Raw genomic sequence first — 16,425 nt, forward strand, 5'->3', positions numbered from 1 at the left:
CTGCATGCAAGACAAACACCCTACCCGCTGTGCTCTCTCTCCAGTATACTCACATTAATTATGAACACAAAGGGGAAAAGCTTGCTGTAGAGCTATGAAATCTTTCTATCCATTCTCTTTACAAATGTGTGAATTTCTTAGAAATGCATCTCAGAACACAGCACCATTGGCTCTTGTGATCTGCTTCCAGTTATACAAAGCATCAAACTTTAGCCTAAGTCTTCTCTGCTGTTCCCTGGGCGGGGAGGGAGTAGCTATTTCTAAAACTTAGAATGAAGAAAATAATACAGCCCAAAACACAATATGATACTTCCAATTCACTGAAATCTTTAAGTCTGCACAAGCCATCTTGGGTCTTTGAATCACTTATATCTTCATTTATGTCTTTAAGAAAGCATATCTGGCATTATGTACTAAGAAATTTTTCCATAACTGATTCTTAGGCCTGATGACTTTGGTGCTGGTGCCACCAGGTATACCCGGGAAGTCTCCTGATATTTCTGTGGGTCACAGACATGATCTCACAGTCCAGTGGAGAAACAGGTGATACCAAGCTGTCTTCCTTTCCACCCATGCAAAGCAAGAGATTCAGAAGTTGATATGTTAGCAAGTACTAAAACAGAACAACCTTAATTAAAAAGTGGAGTGAGTCACAATCAAAGATCAGCAGGAACACGGGTAACTTAGGTAACATAGTTAAAATAGTGTTACTATGATCTTGATATACAAAGTTACTGCACCCCAACAAAGTGTCCAAGACCCTGTGCCACTATCCTGTGTCACCAACTCTAGTCTGATTTTCATTACCTTTCACAGAAAAACAAAACCAAAAATGAATCCCAGAAAAATAAAGACCTAGGAAAAAATATCAGTTGTAATACAAGGCCAGAGATTTGTCATTATTCAATACTGTCTATTCTTTTGTCTCTTAATTGGATTTACCTTCAGATTTTTGAGAAGACTGAAATGTTAGGAAACTCCCCAAGGTCAGGCAGTGGGAGTTGTCCTCATGAAATGAAAGGTGCATGATAGGCTATCGGGCTCACCAAAGGTCTGAGTCTGTGACAAGCAAGCACAGAGTCCTGCAGCTCGATGACTTTGCAGCACCATTGTATTGATTTACAGGAAGTTCTGAAGGTACATTTTTCTCTAAATGCACTTAAGAGATAACCTGCTCCAACGCCCCCAGATAACTAATTTTATGACCCTGTCTGGCACCGCGGCCAGATGAAATTGAGTAGGAAGGCCTTTCAGAGGCATGATTTCTAAATCATTCTCTACCCTAGCTAATAACAACATAATACATATGTGTTTAGCATTAGATCAACTGGTGATTGGGAAGTTGGGCTTTACTGTCTTTTGTTCTCTGCCTTTCTTCTAAATAATATTCCTTCATTGATGACACATTTTCGACATTTTCTTCAGCAGTCGCTATATGTTAGTGTACAGCTAATTTATTACATTAATACTGGCAGCCCCAACCTGGGAGCTTGAAAAAGGTTCAGCCACATGGGAAGACTTCCTGAGTATTATGTTTAAAGCTCTTAAGATCCTTTCATTAGAGAATCATTTCTTCTGTCTTCTTCATTATTCATTATTCAGCAAGTATTATTAAGTGTTTGCTATGTAATAGACCTGGAAGCACTATGCATTTGACTAGTGATAGATGAGTGTTTTGACTGGATTGCTGGTCTGTATGTTTTAAGTGCTTTAGCAAGTTGCTGGTAAGGCTTTCTGTTTCCCAGGTAACTGAATGTGTCATAAAGGGACTATTTTTTTTAAAACACATTTTTAAATTAAAAAAATATTTTTAATTGAATCACAGTGAGATACACAGTTACAAGGTTGTTCATGATTGGACTTACTTATATAATGTTCTGACTCTGGGAATTTTTTTCTGCAATTGAAGTAGGCAGGGAGGGCTTAATGTGACCTGGGAAGTCACACAGAGTCTCCTTTGAAGAGGCCCCTATGCTTGGTTTAATACTCTGCCACCCCTGACTTATAGCCCTTCATCTCTGAGCAAGGAGGTCCACATTTTCAGTTTGACAGTGGGCCCCACAAATAAGTTGTTAGAAAGCAGATTTATAATTTTATAATTTTCTCTGGGAGAAAATTTTGCATCTTGTAGGAGACAATTATATATAAAAAGAGTAACAGGAGCTGAACAGGAGTGGGTACCAAGGCATCAGATACTGCTCTAAGATGTAGGTTTGAGAACCTAACTATTTGTTGAAGGGAAGTAAAATGCAGCCCACACCCAGCAGTGTGATAAGTAAGTGCTTTACATGAATTCAAACTAAAATTTTATGAAATGGGAATTACAGAAGCCACACCAACCTCTTCATACTCCTTGTCAAGGGTGGTCTTGTCCTCACAGGCCTCAGAGAACTCTCTCTCCTCCATACTCTCACCCATATACCAATGAACAAAGGCATGTTTGCATATATCAGATCAAATTTGTGGTCCAGGTGATCCCAGGCCTCAGCATTGTCTGTGATGTTGCTCAGCGTGTACACAGCTCACTGGACTTTGGCCGCGTCTCCACTAGGAACCACAGTAGGAGGCTGTAATTAATATCAACTTTGAAGCCAGTGGGACATCAGTCCACAAACTGGATGGTATGCTTGGTCTTGATGGTGGTAATGGTAGCGTTGACATCTTTAGGGACCAGGTCACCACTGTATAATAAGTGGCAAGTCATATATTTACCATGGTGAGGGTCACATTTCACTGTCTGGTTGACAGGCTCAAAGCACATATTGGTGATCTCTGCAACAGAAATCTGTTCATGGAGGGCTTTCTCAGCAGAGATGAAAGCAGTGTATGTGACCAGAGAGAAGTGGGTTTGGGGTAAGCCACCAGCTTGATCTGGAATTCTGTCAGATGAACATTCAGGGCCCTATCAAGTCACAGGAAAGCAGTGACAGAGAACACAGTTAGGCCTGTTAATCTGTTCAGGTTAGTTGAGTGTTCAGTATCAAGGTTTCTATGACAAATGTCACAGATGACCTGTTGTTCATCACAAAGGCACAATCTGAGTGCTCCAGCGTAGTGTGAGTGGAGAGAATGGGATTGTAGGGTTCAACCACAGCAATGGAAGCCTGAGGGGTTAGGTAAATGGAGACCTTGGGCTTGGACTTCTTGCCATAGTTGATGGAGTGATGTTCTATCAGTAGGGAGGTGAACCCAGAACTAGTTTCTCCACTGAAGTTTGAAACACCAAGAAGCCCTGAAGCCCTGTGCACTGGTCAGCCAGTTTCCAAATTTTGTCCAAGACGAGGTCAGTGATCTCCTTGGCAATGCCATAATGTCCACAAGCATAGTTGTTGGTAGCATCTTCCTTGACAAGCTGCTCAGGGTGGAAGAGCTGGTGGGAGGTATCAGTGCGAACTTCATCAGTAACTGGGCTCCAGGTCTACAAACACTGCCTTGGGCACATGCTTGCCAATACCTATTTCACTGAAGGAGATGTTAAAGGAGTCGTCTCCTCCCTCAATGGTCTTGTCACTGGGCATCTGGCCATTTGGTTGGATGCCATGTTTCAGACAGTAGAGCTCTCAGCAGGCATTGCCAGCTTGGGCTTCAACCTGATCAGTGTGTATGGTAATACACTCATACATGGTTGCTGCTTGTAGTGGAGATGGTGAAGAAGAGAGGTTATTGCTTTTTACAACACAACTCTTAGGTGGTTGATATAAGAGAAACTTGAGGTAGAATTTTTTGAGTGTATCCCATTCCAGCATCCCAGCGCATTTCTTCTCTGTACTTTCTAGCACATTCCATCTTGGAATGGCCCACATCCTACTACTCTTAGTGTGCTGTGTTTTCTGTTACTTTAAGGTGCATGCTGCTCTGAGATCATGAACATTCCAACTCGAGGTATTTAAGTTCTTCATTACTTTACAGCACTCCACTCTGGGGTTGCCCATGACATTCTTTCTCTTTTTCCTTTCTTTATTTTGGTGTTTGGGTTTTTGGGCCACCTCCAGATGTGCTCAGGGGGTGCTCCTGACTCACTATTCAGGTGCCACTTGTGGTGGTGCCCAGAGAACAACACATTTCTGGGGATGAAACCTGGGTCTTGTGCGTAAAAAGCATGCCCTTTGAAATATCTCCCCAGTGTCATGTTTTTCTTTTAAAATTTTATTTTTATAAAGTTGTTCACAATAGTTTATTACAGATAATATTCAAACACCAATCTCACCACCAGGCACCGTCCCACCACCATAAGAGGAAAGTGTGTGAAGATTATTGTATTTCATCCTGGACACACTTAAGCCCTTGTATAAGAGATTACAAACATATATGTTAAACCCAAACAAAAGTATGCTACTTCTGGTACATCAGGGCTAGAGTATAAGAGATTGCACGGCTGCATTTGCGGCTGCACACCCAGGATATTCTGTCATTCTCTTCCAGGAGCTTTATTTCATAGCCTCTGGATTTTGGTTGTTGATGAGATTATATGGCACCAAAAGCAGTTTGTGTGTGTAACTGCCAAGCTACTGGAAAACTGGAGAGCTGACAGGGAGCGGGGAGGAGGCCCAGTCCCATTTCAAGTGAGCTTGGAGATCTCAGTCATGGGTCCCACATACCTTTTTTTTTTCTGCAGGTTCCCCCATAGGTGAAGCTCGTCTGAGCCTGTGGAGGGAGGCCTTGAGCACGGTTGTGTGGTTGGATTCTGGAGGTTTTCAGCTGCTAGGGTTATTCTGGGGTGGGGAGGGAAACTCAACCCGCCCCCCTCCGAGTTGCCCTGGTGAAGACAGCCTGGTGTGGGGTCAGGACGTTCTCAGTGTCATGAGTTTTAACCATATTTCATTTACTTTGGGTCTCCCTTCTCAATCTGGAGAATCCCCATTTTCCTTTCAATTAGTATCTTCCCTCAATAACATTTTATTACTTGAAAAAATATTTTTTTTTCGGGGGGCTGAGGATGTGGCTTATGAGAAAGCTCTTATCCTGCATACATGGTCCTTGGCACCAAAACTTTTTTTTTTAACAAAATAGATGCAAAAATTATTTTCAGAGATTGGATACACAGGATATTAATTACTTAAAGAAGATGAGCTTTATCTTAGATTACTGTCTGCAGTGAGTTTCCAGAATCAGAGAAGTATGAAAGAGATTGGGAGGTCTTCCAGCATTCAGGGAGGCCAGTGTATCCACAGGACTGAATATTGACAGAGGGAAAATGGTTTCAATTGACTCCCACCGATTTTAATTTTTTTCTTTTTGGGTCACACCTGGTGATGCACAGGGGTTACTACTGGCTCTGTACTAGGGGGTTACTCCTGGCGGTGCTCAGGGGACCATATGTGATGCTGGGAATCAAACCCAGGTCGGCTGCATGCAAGGCAAACGCCCTACCCGCTGTGCTATCTCTTCAGCCCCTGATTTTTTTTTTTTAAGATTGTAAATGACTGGGGATATGGCTCAGCAGCACATCACTTGATTTACATGTGTTGAATTCCCAGGTTAAGTCTCTAGCACTGGGGAAGAATTGTAAAAGATTACAGAACAGACAGTCTCTTATGTACCTTATACTTCACCTCCCACAAATAATACAGAACTGGGAGTAAGAATCCCAGGATATGGTTTGGTAGAGGCATTACTAGCTAATAGCTCTGAGTAAATCACTTAATTCTTCCTGATCTGTTATTTGAGAGAGTTTATCAGACTATTCACGATAGAGCAGCAAAGCAAACATTTAAGCAATGAAGCCAAGGTCTCTGAGCCAAAAGTTTATTGGGGGAGGTATCAACCTGGTCAATTTTCTTCTTTTTGACGGTTGGTTATGTCAATAAAACCTGCATTTAAAGGTGTTGAATTCTTTGTGAAAGTGATTGACTTCTTTAGAGTGTAGAAAAGAAGGAGAAAAGAGTGAGTGTGAGAAGAGAGAGGTGATCACTGGTATCGTTTCTCCTGGACTGAAGCTGTGATCTATCCCAATCCTTATTCCTGCACTTGGAAATTAAGGTAAAAATTAAAACATATAATGTGATCTAGGATGAGCAGAAGAGACTTCAGAGTCATATTTATATGACATCTGCTTGAGAATACATTTAATTTTCTGAATTAGTCTTAAGGCCTTATGATAGTAGTCAACAACTCTAAGGTCACTACTGGTTTCCAAGTTCATTTTCCTTACTAAATAATCTTAATTTTCATAATCTCATGAGAAAGCATTAGTTAAGACTAACAGAAGGGGTCCAGTATGGTAAAATGAGTTGTCTAGGATGTGTATTGATACTTGAAGCAGGTGGGTAGATGGGAGCAAGTTTGTGGAGGGAAGTCAAGGGAGGAGAAAAGAAGTTACTCTGATATAAACCTAAAAGACACGAGGGCTGGGAAACCATTGAACTACAGAAAGGAAGTCCCTGAGAATGCTGAACCCTGTGAAAGAAACTTCAACATCAACCAAAGGTCATGATAAGACTATGAAAAAGAATAGCAAAAGTTTCAAGTTCTTTCACTGGACAACCCCCTGAACAAGGAGTCATTTTGTTATTACATAGAAAGCCAAAAGAGGAAGTAGTTTGGGAAATAGTTTGCAAAGGCAAACTTGACTCTCTCTTCTCTGGATAAGCTCCTTTCTCTCTAATATTTTTCCTTCTTTCTTTCTTCTCTGGATAAGCTCCTTTCTCTCTAATATTTTTCCTTCTTTCTTTCCTCCCATATTATTTACTGAATCTCACTTCACAATTTGTCTCCCTCTCAAAAAATATATTCTTTTTGTAAGGGTACAGAAAAGACTGGGGATGGGAGCAGAAGGCAGAGGGCAAGACTGACTTACATTTTGGGCCTTTTTTGGGGGGGGGGTTGTTGTTGTTGTTGTTATTGTTGTTGTTGTTTTCAAAAGAGTAGTTTCTCACTCCAGCCTAAGGATATGGTGCCTTATAATTGGGATGGTAGTGATCATTTTTTGTGATGTATAGATCAAGTGAACCTCAGATGCATATTGATGCCTGTTTATTGGGGAGCAGAAGGGATTTACTGGGCAGGTAAAGAGGGACAGAGTGTCAGAGGGAGAAGGGAGAGTATCTACGGAGAAAATCACCTTGGAATGTTTTTAGAGCATTACATGAAGATGGAGGGCATAAAAGTAGTTGTTGAATAAATTTGAAGAATTATATTCTTCTGTTAATTCCTTTCTCCATCTCCACCAATAACCAGTGCTTCCCTCTATCCATCCTTTTCCTCTGCTTAGAGCCACACCTTGTCTGACCTGGTTGCTTTTGTATCCTAGCAGGCAATGTGAAGATAGGCTTTAAAATGAGCCCATCTCTGCGAACAATTCCTGTGAACCTGATCCTCCAACCCACCAATCAATCGCTGTTCATCCCACCCTCTTTAGAGGGTCTCGAAAGCTGGGCTGGATTTTTGTTACTACTTTACTAAGGAGCCAGCAGGATTCCTGCCACCTTGAGTAAGCAAGGGTCTTGGGGGAGGGCAGGGACTTGATTTATCTAGCTGGCTTCCTGTTCCCATATGCATCTTAGGTTCATCTTTCTTCTGCCTCCCTGTTTGATTTAGAATGAACCCAAACTTTTAGTCTGCATACTGAGCCTACTTCTCCTGTACTTAACGGACTCTCTAGACAGTTCTTGATAGTCCATTTCTACCTCTACTTTTTTACATAAGAGGAAGAAAGAAAGAAACTACTCCAGTACAAACCTAAAAGACATGAAGACTGTACGCAATTTTTAAAAAATTATACAATAGCAGATATTTGTTGACTGACTTCTCAGCAGCCATTGCATTCTAATCACAGGTAGCTCTGCTCTGTTATTTGATAAAAACTTGTTTCACAGTGCTAAGTGCTACATTTTCTGAGTTACCTTTTGCTTTTTACTTGCAGGGTCCCCAGTGAAAAATTCCATGCTGGTCAATGCTTCTCTTGATGTGTCTAGTTGAAATTGCTCAGGAATTTTGTTTGTTTTCTAGCCATGCCTGGAAATGATAAGGGGTTCCTCTTGGCTCTGCACTCAGGAATCACTCCTTGCTGTGCTCAGGAGACCACATAAAATGCTGGGGATTGAACCCCAGTTAGTCGCATGTAAGACAAGCCTATTATTTGCTATACTGTCTCTCCCATCCAGCTGAATAATGTTTAACACTCCTAATAAGTCTGTAACTTTAAAATTAATTCAGGTTATTCAATATTTAACTGGAGAGTTAAATATTCCTCTGCAGGTGAAGTGAAGATGAGCCAATCTCTGGGAACAATTCCTGTGAACCCTACCCTCCAACTCCACCAACCAATTGCTGATAGCTGTTGATCCCGCCTTCTTTAGAGGGTCTCAAGAGCTGAGCTGGATTTTTGTTTGTTCTCTCTTTACTAAGGAGCCAGCAGGAATCCTGCCAACTGGAGTAAGCAAGGGTCTTGGGGGAGGACAGGGACTTAATTTCCTGTTTTTTTTCAAATTTCTTTAATGAACATATTTAGGCCAAATTCAAGTAGCTCTATGCCTGCAATATGACCCTAATATATAGACAACAAAATTTATGTATGTTCAATGAATTGTAATTTAAATGTCTGAAGAGATTACCTCTTATAAAAATCATTTCTTTGGGAAGGAAATTTTTTGGCAAAGCAAAGAACAGTTCAGAATGGACATGACATTGAATGTTTTCTAGTGCTGCTTATAGGTGAGGTCTAGATGTTGGCTTTAGTTACTTGATCTTCTCATTTTGCTTTAAAGCTTTATTTGGAATAATTACATGGATAGTCATTATTCTACACATGGATTATTTTTATTTAAGGATAAGCTCTGGATTAGATGCTCTAAAAACAATTCTTGTTCTTTATTAATAAGGATCTTGAAAGTTGTAAATACATTTTTCACTAATATATTTGGGGTGTGGGTCTTCCCAGATCTCTGCTCTCTCTTATGTTTTCTTTTTACTCAGTCCAGCTCCCCAGACTAACAGGAGTTTCCTTCTGAGACAAAAACAGAGTTGTACCCAAAAGGAGAGAGAGAACAAAAGGGAATGCCCTGCCACAGAGGCACGGTGGGATGGGGGTATGGGGGTGGGAGGGATATTATCCATGGTGGTGGAAAATGGGCACTGGTGGAGGGATGGGTATTTGATCATTGTATAATCGAAACCCAAGCACAAAAAATTGTAAATCTACAACTGTACCTCATGGTGTTTCACTAATAAAAATTAAAAAAAAAAAGCAAAAAAAAAAAACCCAAACAGAGTTGTTCTCCATCTAGGTGCTGAGACCTGAATGAACACTGGGCAAAATTTATTTGAGTTCTTCCTGCTCTTTATTTCTTTTTTTGGTTTGCATCTTTTCTAGCTATTCATCATGGGAAATAGAAGTCTCAGTTGTCATTATTTATCATATAAAATTATGCTTCCAATATTCTAATTTTATATTTTTAAATTCTATTTTAATTTATTTTTGTGGGTTTTATTTTTTGGGGGGCACACCCAGTGGTGCTCAGGACTTAATACTTACTCTGCTTTTTCTGCAAAAATATGTAAAAAAATTCTTCAGGGCCTCTTTAAGACTTTTGATTTTAGAATGACTACTCTTTATAACCATGTTATTATTTGTTTTTCACCCAGGAGAATAGCAGATGGAGCAAACAACTGGAAGTGAATCTGTTGGTATGCCCACGATGAAGGTGGGCATAGAGAACTCTGGAACAGAGCTCTTGGTAATTCTAGTGGTTTCCATACAACTTTGTGGGCTATTGGATGGCTTCGGTGGAGGATCTGGGACTGCTATAATCCAGTCATCACTGGTGGGGGTCCTATCACTCACACCAACTTTCCCTATGCTTCTAGGAAGACGGAATAAATCTGGAGGAAACCAGGAGGACTGTAGAGCAAGGAAACAGCTTTGGGAATGGACTGGGACCTCCCGATCACCATAGGTACAGGTGTTCTATCTGGAGTGGGATTAGTTGGGATCGAAGAGCCAAGAAATGACTGTTATGGTATTTGATTGACAAGGGGTCAGACTCCATTTTCTGGGTGTTTGGGTTCTTATTGAGAAGACTCATCCATATGCTGTAAATACTTGCACACATATATTTTTATGTAATTTTTATATGAATGAAATTATTATATACCCAGTACCATTAATACTGGGAGTTTAGAAATATTAGCTTTGATTGGACTGACCACAAAAATAATAGTTGCCATTTCTTGAGTACTTGCTATGCTACAGGATGTTTTATAATTAATATATTAATATTTCACAGCAATGAGTAGGTACCAATTTTTAACCTTTCCCCCCAAAATTATGAAATTAAGCCATAGAAATGAACTTCTATCTTTTTTTTCTTAAAAACAATTCTTCTGGATTACTCAGATTGAGGGATGGGTAGAAAAGGAAACTAGAAGAGATAGAGAAGGATGCATCATGAGAGGTAATGGAGAAAGTAAAAATGTACATTCTTGGAAGTCAAAGAGAAGGGAGGATGAAGAAGAAAAGCATCGTTCAAAATCTACATGTGACAGGGCCAAGAACTGAAGGTTTATAAAAGTATTTTAGTTTCACCATGGTGGTGGTTGAAGAGTATTACTAGCTAAGTGTATACTTTGAGTAAAAGAGCAAAGGAAATCATATTTTTTTCCCACCAAGTTTCTGAATATTTAGAATCTAGATGCCTAGGAGAAGATAAGAAATAAATTATAAAGGAAATGTGTAACCATGATCCAAAGACGCTCCTGCCAAAAGTGGGTCATTTTTGTTAGCTTTCTCTTTAAGAATTAATTCAGAGAACTCACAGTGAAAGAAGGCCTAATACGTTTAATTCTTTTTTCTTCTCCAGAAAGTCACTTTTATGTACACATTCACATATACTGTCTAATAAAATTGTGGACATGACTACTTCAAAGTTTTGTTTTCCACTTACTTTATGTATCTCATTTTATGCATGACTCTGGAATAGTAATTTTGAGTATTCGTTGATATATTTTTGTTCACCTTTGTGACAAAGACTATGAACTGGTAAACTTTTTATGTAAAGGACCATGTGTAAATATTTTAGACCTTGTGGGCCCTACAGTTTCCACTATTATTGTTCAGATCTACCATTTTAGCAGGAAAGCAACCACCAGTGAGATTCAACAAATGGTATTAGTGGTGTTTTAATTTTTTTGTTTTGTTTTGTTTTTCTTTTTTTGTCTCGGGGATTGAAACCAGAGCCCTACACATATTTATTTGAAAAAATTAAAAACGTATATATTTTTGCAGAGTGGCAGTGTTTAATAAATTTTTTTTATAAAAATATAGTGGACAGACTTTTTTAATAAATATGTACTGGGATTGAAGAGCCAAGAAATGACTGTTATGGTATTTGATTGACAAGGGGTCAGACTCCATTTTCTGGGTGTCTGGGGTCTTATTGAGAAGACTCATCCATATGCTGTCAATATTTGCACACATATATTTTTATGTAATTTTTATATGAATGAAATTATTATATACCCAGTACCGTTAATACTGGGAGTTTAGAAATATTAGCTTTGATTGGACTGACCACAAAAATAATAGTTGCCATTCTTGAGTACTTGCTATGCTAAAGGATGTTTTATAATATATTAAAATTTCACAGCAATGGGTAGGTACCAATCTTTAGCCTTTCCCCCCAAAATTATGAAATTAAGCCATAGAAATGAACTTCTATCTTTTTTTTAAAAAAAATCTTCTGGATTACTCAGATTGAGGGATGGGTAGAAAAGGAAACTAGAAGAGATAGAGAAGGATGCATCATAAGGGTTAATGGAGAAAGTAAAATTGTACATTCTTGGGAGTCAAAGAGAAGAGAGGATGAAGAAGAAAAGCATCATTCAAAATCTACATGTGACAGGGCCAAGAACTGAATCACCACAGGTAGAGGCACAGGTAGAGCCTGGCAAGCTACCTGTGGCATATTCTATATGCCAAAAACACTAATAATAACGGGTCTCATTCCCCTGACCCTGAAAGAGCCTCCAATATGGCAGCGTTGGGAAAGATGAGTAAAGAGAGGCTGCTAAAATCTCAGGGCTGGGACAAATGGAGACATTACTGGTGCCCGCTCGAGTAAATTGATGAACAGTGATACAGTGATACAGTGATTGAATCACCATGACATACAAAGTTACAAAGCTTTCATGATCCAGTTTCAGTTATAAAATGTTCCAACACCCATTCCTCCACTAGAGTACATTTCCCACCATCAATGTCTCTAGTATCCATCTCACCACCCCCACCCCACTGCCTGCTTCTATGGCAGGCACTTTTCTTCTTACTCTCTACTTTGAGGAATTATGGTTTGCAATACAGATACCAAGAAACCATTGTGTTTGGTCCTTATCCACTTTCAGCACACATCTCCATTCCAGAGCGATCCCTCTAATCATCATTGTCATAGTGATCCCTTCTCTATCCCAACTCTCTCTCCCCGAGCAAGCTTGAGGCCGACTTTCAACCATGGTTTAATCCTCCTGGCTCTTGTTTCCTTAGACAATTCTTTTATTTTATTTTTTAATTTTAATTTTTTTCTTTTTGGGTCACACCCAGCAATGCTTAGGGCTTACTCCTGACTCTGTACTCAGGAATTACTTCTGGCATTGCTTGGGGGACCCTGTGAGATGCCAGAGATCAAACCCAGGTCAACCACATGCAAGGCAAATGTCCTACCCGCTGTACTATCACTCCAGCCCAGAATAATCTTTTTAAATTGGGGACACTGGTGCTGGACAATGTACACTGGGGAGGGATGGGTGCTGGAACGCTGTGTAACTGAAACCTAATGAGCAGATTTGTAAGCATCTATTTCACAGTCTCAATTAAAAATTAATTTTTAAAAAGAAAACTCTTTAAAAAATGTTATGTAGTGTTCAGGACCCTCAACTATGCCCGTATGTTACCTCCCATTTGCCATAAAAGTTTCTCCCCTATCTCTGGTTGCACACACTTTGTTGCAGTGTGCTGGAAAGTACATGCTTTGTTGTGGCACCAGGGATCCCAATCAGGAGAGCCACTAGGATCATGTTCTGCACATATGGCCTGGTACCAGGTACTCAGTTCATCCTAGCCTCCATCCATCTCCATCCATCCCTGGGTCCCACGATATATATATATATATATATATATATATATATATATATATATATATTTGTTATTTTTGATGAGTGCCAGTCTCTGTGGTATGATGGGATATATCATTGTTTTGATTTGCATTTCCCTGGTGGTGAGAATATAGAGCATTTTTTCCATATGACTTCTGGTCACTTGTATTTCTATTTTGAGGAATTTTCTGTTCATCTATTCTCTATATTTTTTGATGGGGTTGGATTTTTTTTCTTGTAAAGTTCTACCAGTGTTTTATATATCTTGGATATTAACTCTTTATTGGATGAATGGTGGACAAATAATTTCTTCCAGTCTGTGGGCTGTTTTTGTATTCTGGTCATCATTTCCTTTGGGGTGCAGAAACTTCTTAATGTAGTCCCATTTATTTATCTTTATTTCCACTTGCCCAGTCAGTGGCATTTCGTCCTTAAAGATGCCTCTAACTTCAGTGATCCAGTGTCATGGAGGATTATACCTGTGCTTTCCTAGATTTAGGTCTGATACTGAGGTATTCAATGCATTTTGTTTTGACTTTTCTGCATGGCATTAGAAAGAAGTCTGAGTTTTTATTACTGTTTTTATGCACATGGAAGATTAGTTTTCTCCACTCCACTTATTGAAGAGGATTTGCTCCACGTCACTTTTTTTTTGCTCCTTTATCAAAGATTAGCTGATCATATATCTAAGGGTCTGTCTCTTAATTGGAGAGCCCGGCAAGCTACTTGATATGCCAAACACAGTAACAACAAAGTCTCCAATGGAGACGTTACTGGGCCTGCTCGAGCAAATCGACGATCAACGGGAGGGCCTTTGCTCGAGCTCGAGCAAATCCCATTGATCCATGGGCCTGTCTTTATTCCAGTACCACACTGTTTTAATTACTACTGCTTTGTAGTACAGTTTGAATTTGGAGAAAGTGATGCCTCCTGTCTTCTTTTTCCTGAGGACTGTATTGGCTGTGTGTGTTGCTGTTTGTTTGTTTGTTTTGATTGTTTTGGATCTTTGTGTGTGTGTGTGTGTGTGTGTGTGTGTGTGTGTGTGTGGTTTTTGTTGTTCTGTATGAATTTCAGAATCTTTTGATCATTTCCTTAAAAATGTAATGAGTATCCTTATAGGGATTGCATTGAATCTGTATGCTGATTTGGGGAGGATTCCCATTTTGACCATCTTAATCCTCTCAATCCATGAAGAGGGGATGTGTTTCTATTTCCTCCTTTCCTCTTTTATTTATCAAAGTAGTGTTTTTAGTTTTCCTTGTATAGGTCTTTCATCTCTTTAGTTAAGCCAATTCCTTGAACTTGATTTTCTGAGACACAATTGTTAATGGGATTTAAAAAAAAAATCTCTCCTCTCTCTTCATTATTTGGGTATAGAAAAACCATGGACATTTTTGTGTTGATTTTTATTTTACTATACAAATTTTATTTGTAATAGGTTTTTTTTGTCTTTATGGCTTTCAAAATACAGTATCATGTCATCTGCAAACAGTGAGAGCTTCTATCTGGATACTCTTTTTTTTTCTTTTTGGGTCATAACTGGCAATGCACAGGGGTTACTCCTGGGTCTGCACTCAGGAATTACTCCTGGCAGTGCTCGGAGGACCTTATGGGATGCTGGGAATTGAACCAGGGTTGACTGTGTGCAAGGCAAACACCCTACCCACTGTGCTATTCTCCAGACCCCTATCTGGATGCTCTTAATATCTTTTTCTTGCCTGATTTCTATTGTAAATATGGTACTTCCATTACTATGTTGAATAGAAGTGGTGAGAATGGGAAACTTTGTATTGTTCCTGATCTTAGAGGGAAGACAATTTTTCCTTTTAATTTGGATATGTTTACTGTGGGCTTATGGTAAATCGCTAGGACTATGTTGAGGAAAGTTCCTTCAGTTCCCGTTTTGTTGAAAGATTCTATCATGAAAGGGTGCTGGATCGTGTCAAATGCCTTCTCTGTATCTGTTGATGTGATTATATGATTTTTTCATAATATGTTAAGCTTGCATTTGGTGAATCATCCTGAATTCCTGGGATAAATTCCACTTTGTCATGGTGTCTGATCTTGATGAGTTGCTGGAATTTGATTTGCTAGTATTTTATTGAAGATCTTTGCATCTGTGTTTACCAGGGATATTGGTCTATAATTCTCCTTTTTTGGTGCGGTTTCTGTCTGCTTTTGGTATATGGGTAATACTCTCTTCATATAAAGTGTTTGAGAGTGTCTATTTCTTTGATATCTTGAAAGACCCCCAAAAGGATAGAAAGTAGCGCTTCCTTAAAGAGTAGAAAGAATTCACTAGTGAATCCATCTGGTCCTGAGCTTTTGTTTCAGGAAAGAATTTTGATTGTCATTTCAATTTTGTCGAAGTGACAGGGTCCTTATTTTCGGGTTCTTTCTGCTGTTGGGAGCCACCGTGCTTGCTCCCCCTTTGAGCTCCATCCTCCTGGCCCAAATATTCTTGATGGCTTGGTGGTGTCCTGGCCAGTCATGCCCATATGATTGCTGTTCAGGGTTAGGAGTTTGTGTGGGGTTAGAAATAAGGTGAAATCTCTATCTTAGAAGAATGAATTTTTCACTATGTGGATACTTAGACATATCCAGAACAGGGTAGGAGTAGATTTCTGGAGTTTCCCCAATGTGTACTGTTGGCTATTTCTATGGAACAAGATTACAGACAATATTGCTAGTCAGGACTGAGGAGGATTAATCTAGCTTATTGCTGCTGGGCCAAGGTTGATCTGGACTTCTTGCCATTGTCCAGACACTAATATCCTCATGGAGAAATGATTTACTTCATTCATCAAAAGAAATTTCTTCTCTAGCCAGATAATCTTTAAATCCTAGGAATTGATACAAAAGGGATGTAACATATTTTATCTTAACTTTTGGGTTTTCATTAGTAGGAAGCTACAGCCTTTCACCAGGGCAAGAAGTTTCTACAAAACACATGCTGGCTTATTCAAGAAGATTCTGCAGATCCTGTTGTGTTTGGGTGAGGTGATGAGAATTAATGGATGGGACAGACACAATCATTTTAGGAAATTAAGCTTGTATGTCAAGAGTATTACTGGATGGAAAGAAACCTCACTCTCAAATTGATATAAATTATGGGCTATTTGATATTCAGGTCTTCTGATTACTTGTAGTAATGAGAACTATGAATTATTGAATTGAATCTCCAGGAATAAGTAAGATATAACAATAAACCACTACCTAAAATATACTAAAGCTGGGGATGTCGCTCAGTGATAGAATGCATGTTTCACATATGGGAAGCTCTGGGTTTAATCCCTGGAACCCAAACACACACATCATATATAAACATTTATAAAATATACA

At 39.3% G+C, this 16,425-nt stretch overlaps 1 protein-coding gene and 1 pseudogene across 1 annotated transcript in view; one reads left to right on the forward strand and one right to left on the reverse strand.

Annotated features, from left to right (window-relative positions):
* Nucleotides 1-2,307: 2,307 nt before the first annotated feature.
* On the reverse strand, nt 2,308-3,623 carry LOC130041750 (tubulin alpha-1A chain-like; annotated as a pseudogene).
* Nucleotides 3,624-8,327: 4,704 nt separating this feature from the next.
* The window catches only part of SLC28A2 (solute carrier family 28 member 2), a 47,474-nt gene continuing 39,376 nt past the window's right edge, over nt 8,328-16,425 (forward strand). Inside the window, exons 1-4 of the mRNA XM_056133984.1 lie at nt 8,328-8,373; nt 9,583-9,674; nt 9,805-9,893; nt 15,990-16,078. Of these exons, the coding sequence (XP_055989959.1) occupies nt 9,594-9,674; nt 9,805-9,893; nt 15,990-16,078 (259 nt within the window). The 5' untranslated portion in view covers nt 8,328-8,373; nt 9,583-9,593. The remainder of the gene's footprint in view (nt 8,374-9,582; nt 9,675-9,804; nt 9,894-15,989; nt 16,079-16,425) is intronic.

Source organism: Sorex fumeus, unplaced genomic scaffold (assembly GCF_029834395.1).
Source record: "Sorex fumeus unplaced genomic scaffold, SorFum_2.1 ptg000098l, whole genome shotgun sequence".
NCBI lineage: Eukaryota > Metazoa > Chordata > Mammalia > Eulipotyphla > Soricidae > Sorex > Sorex fumeus.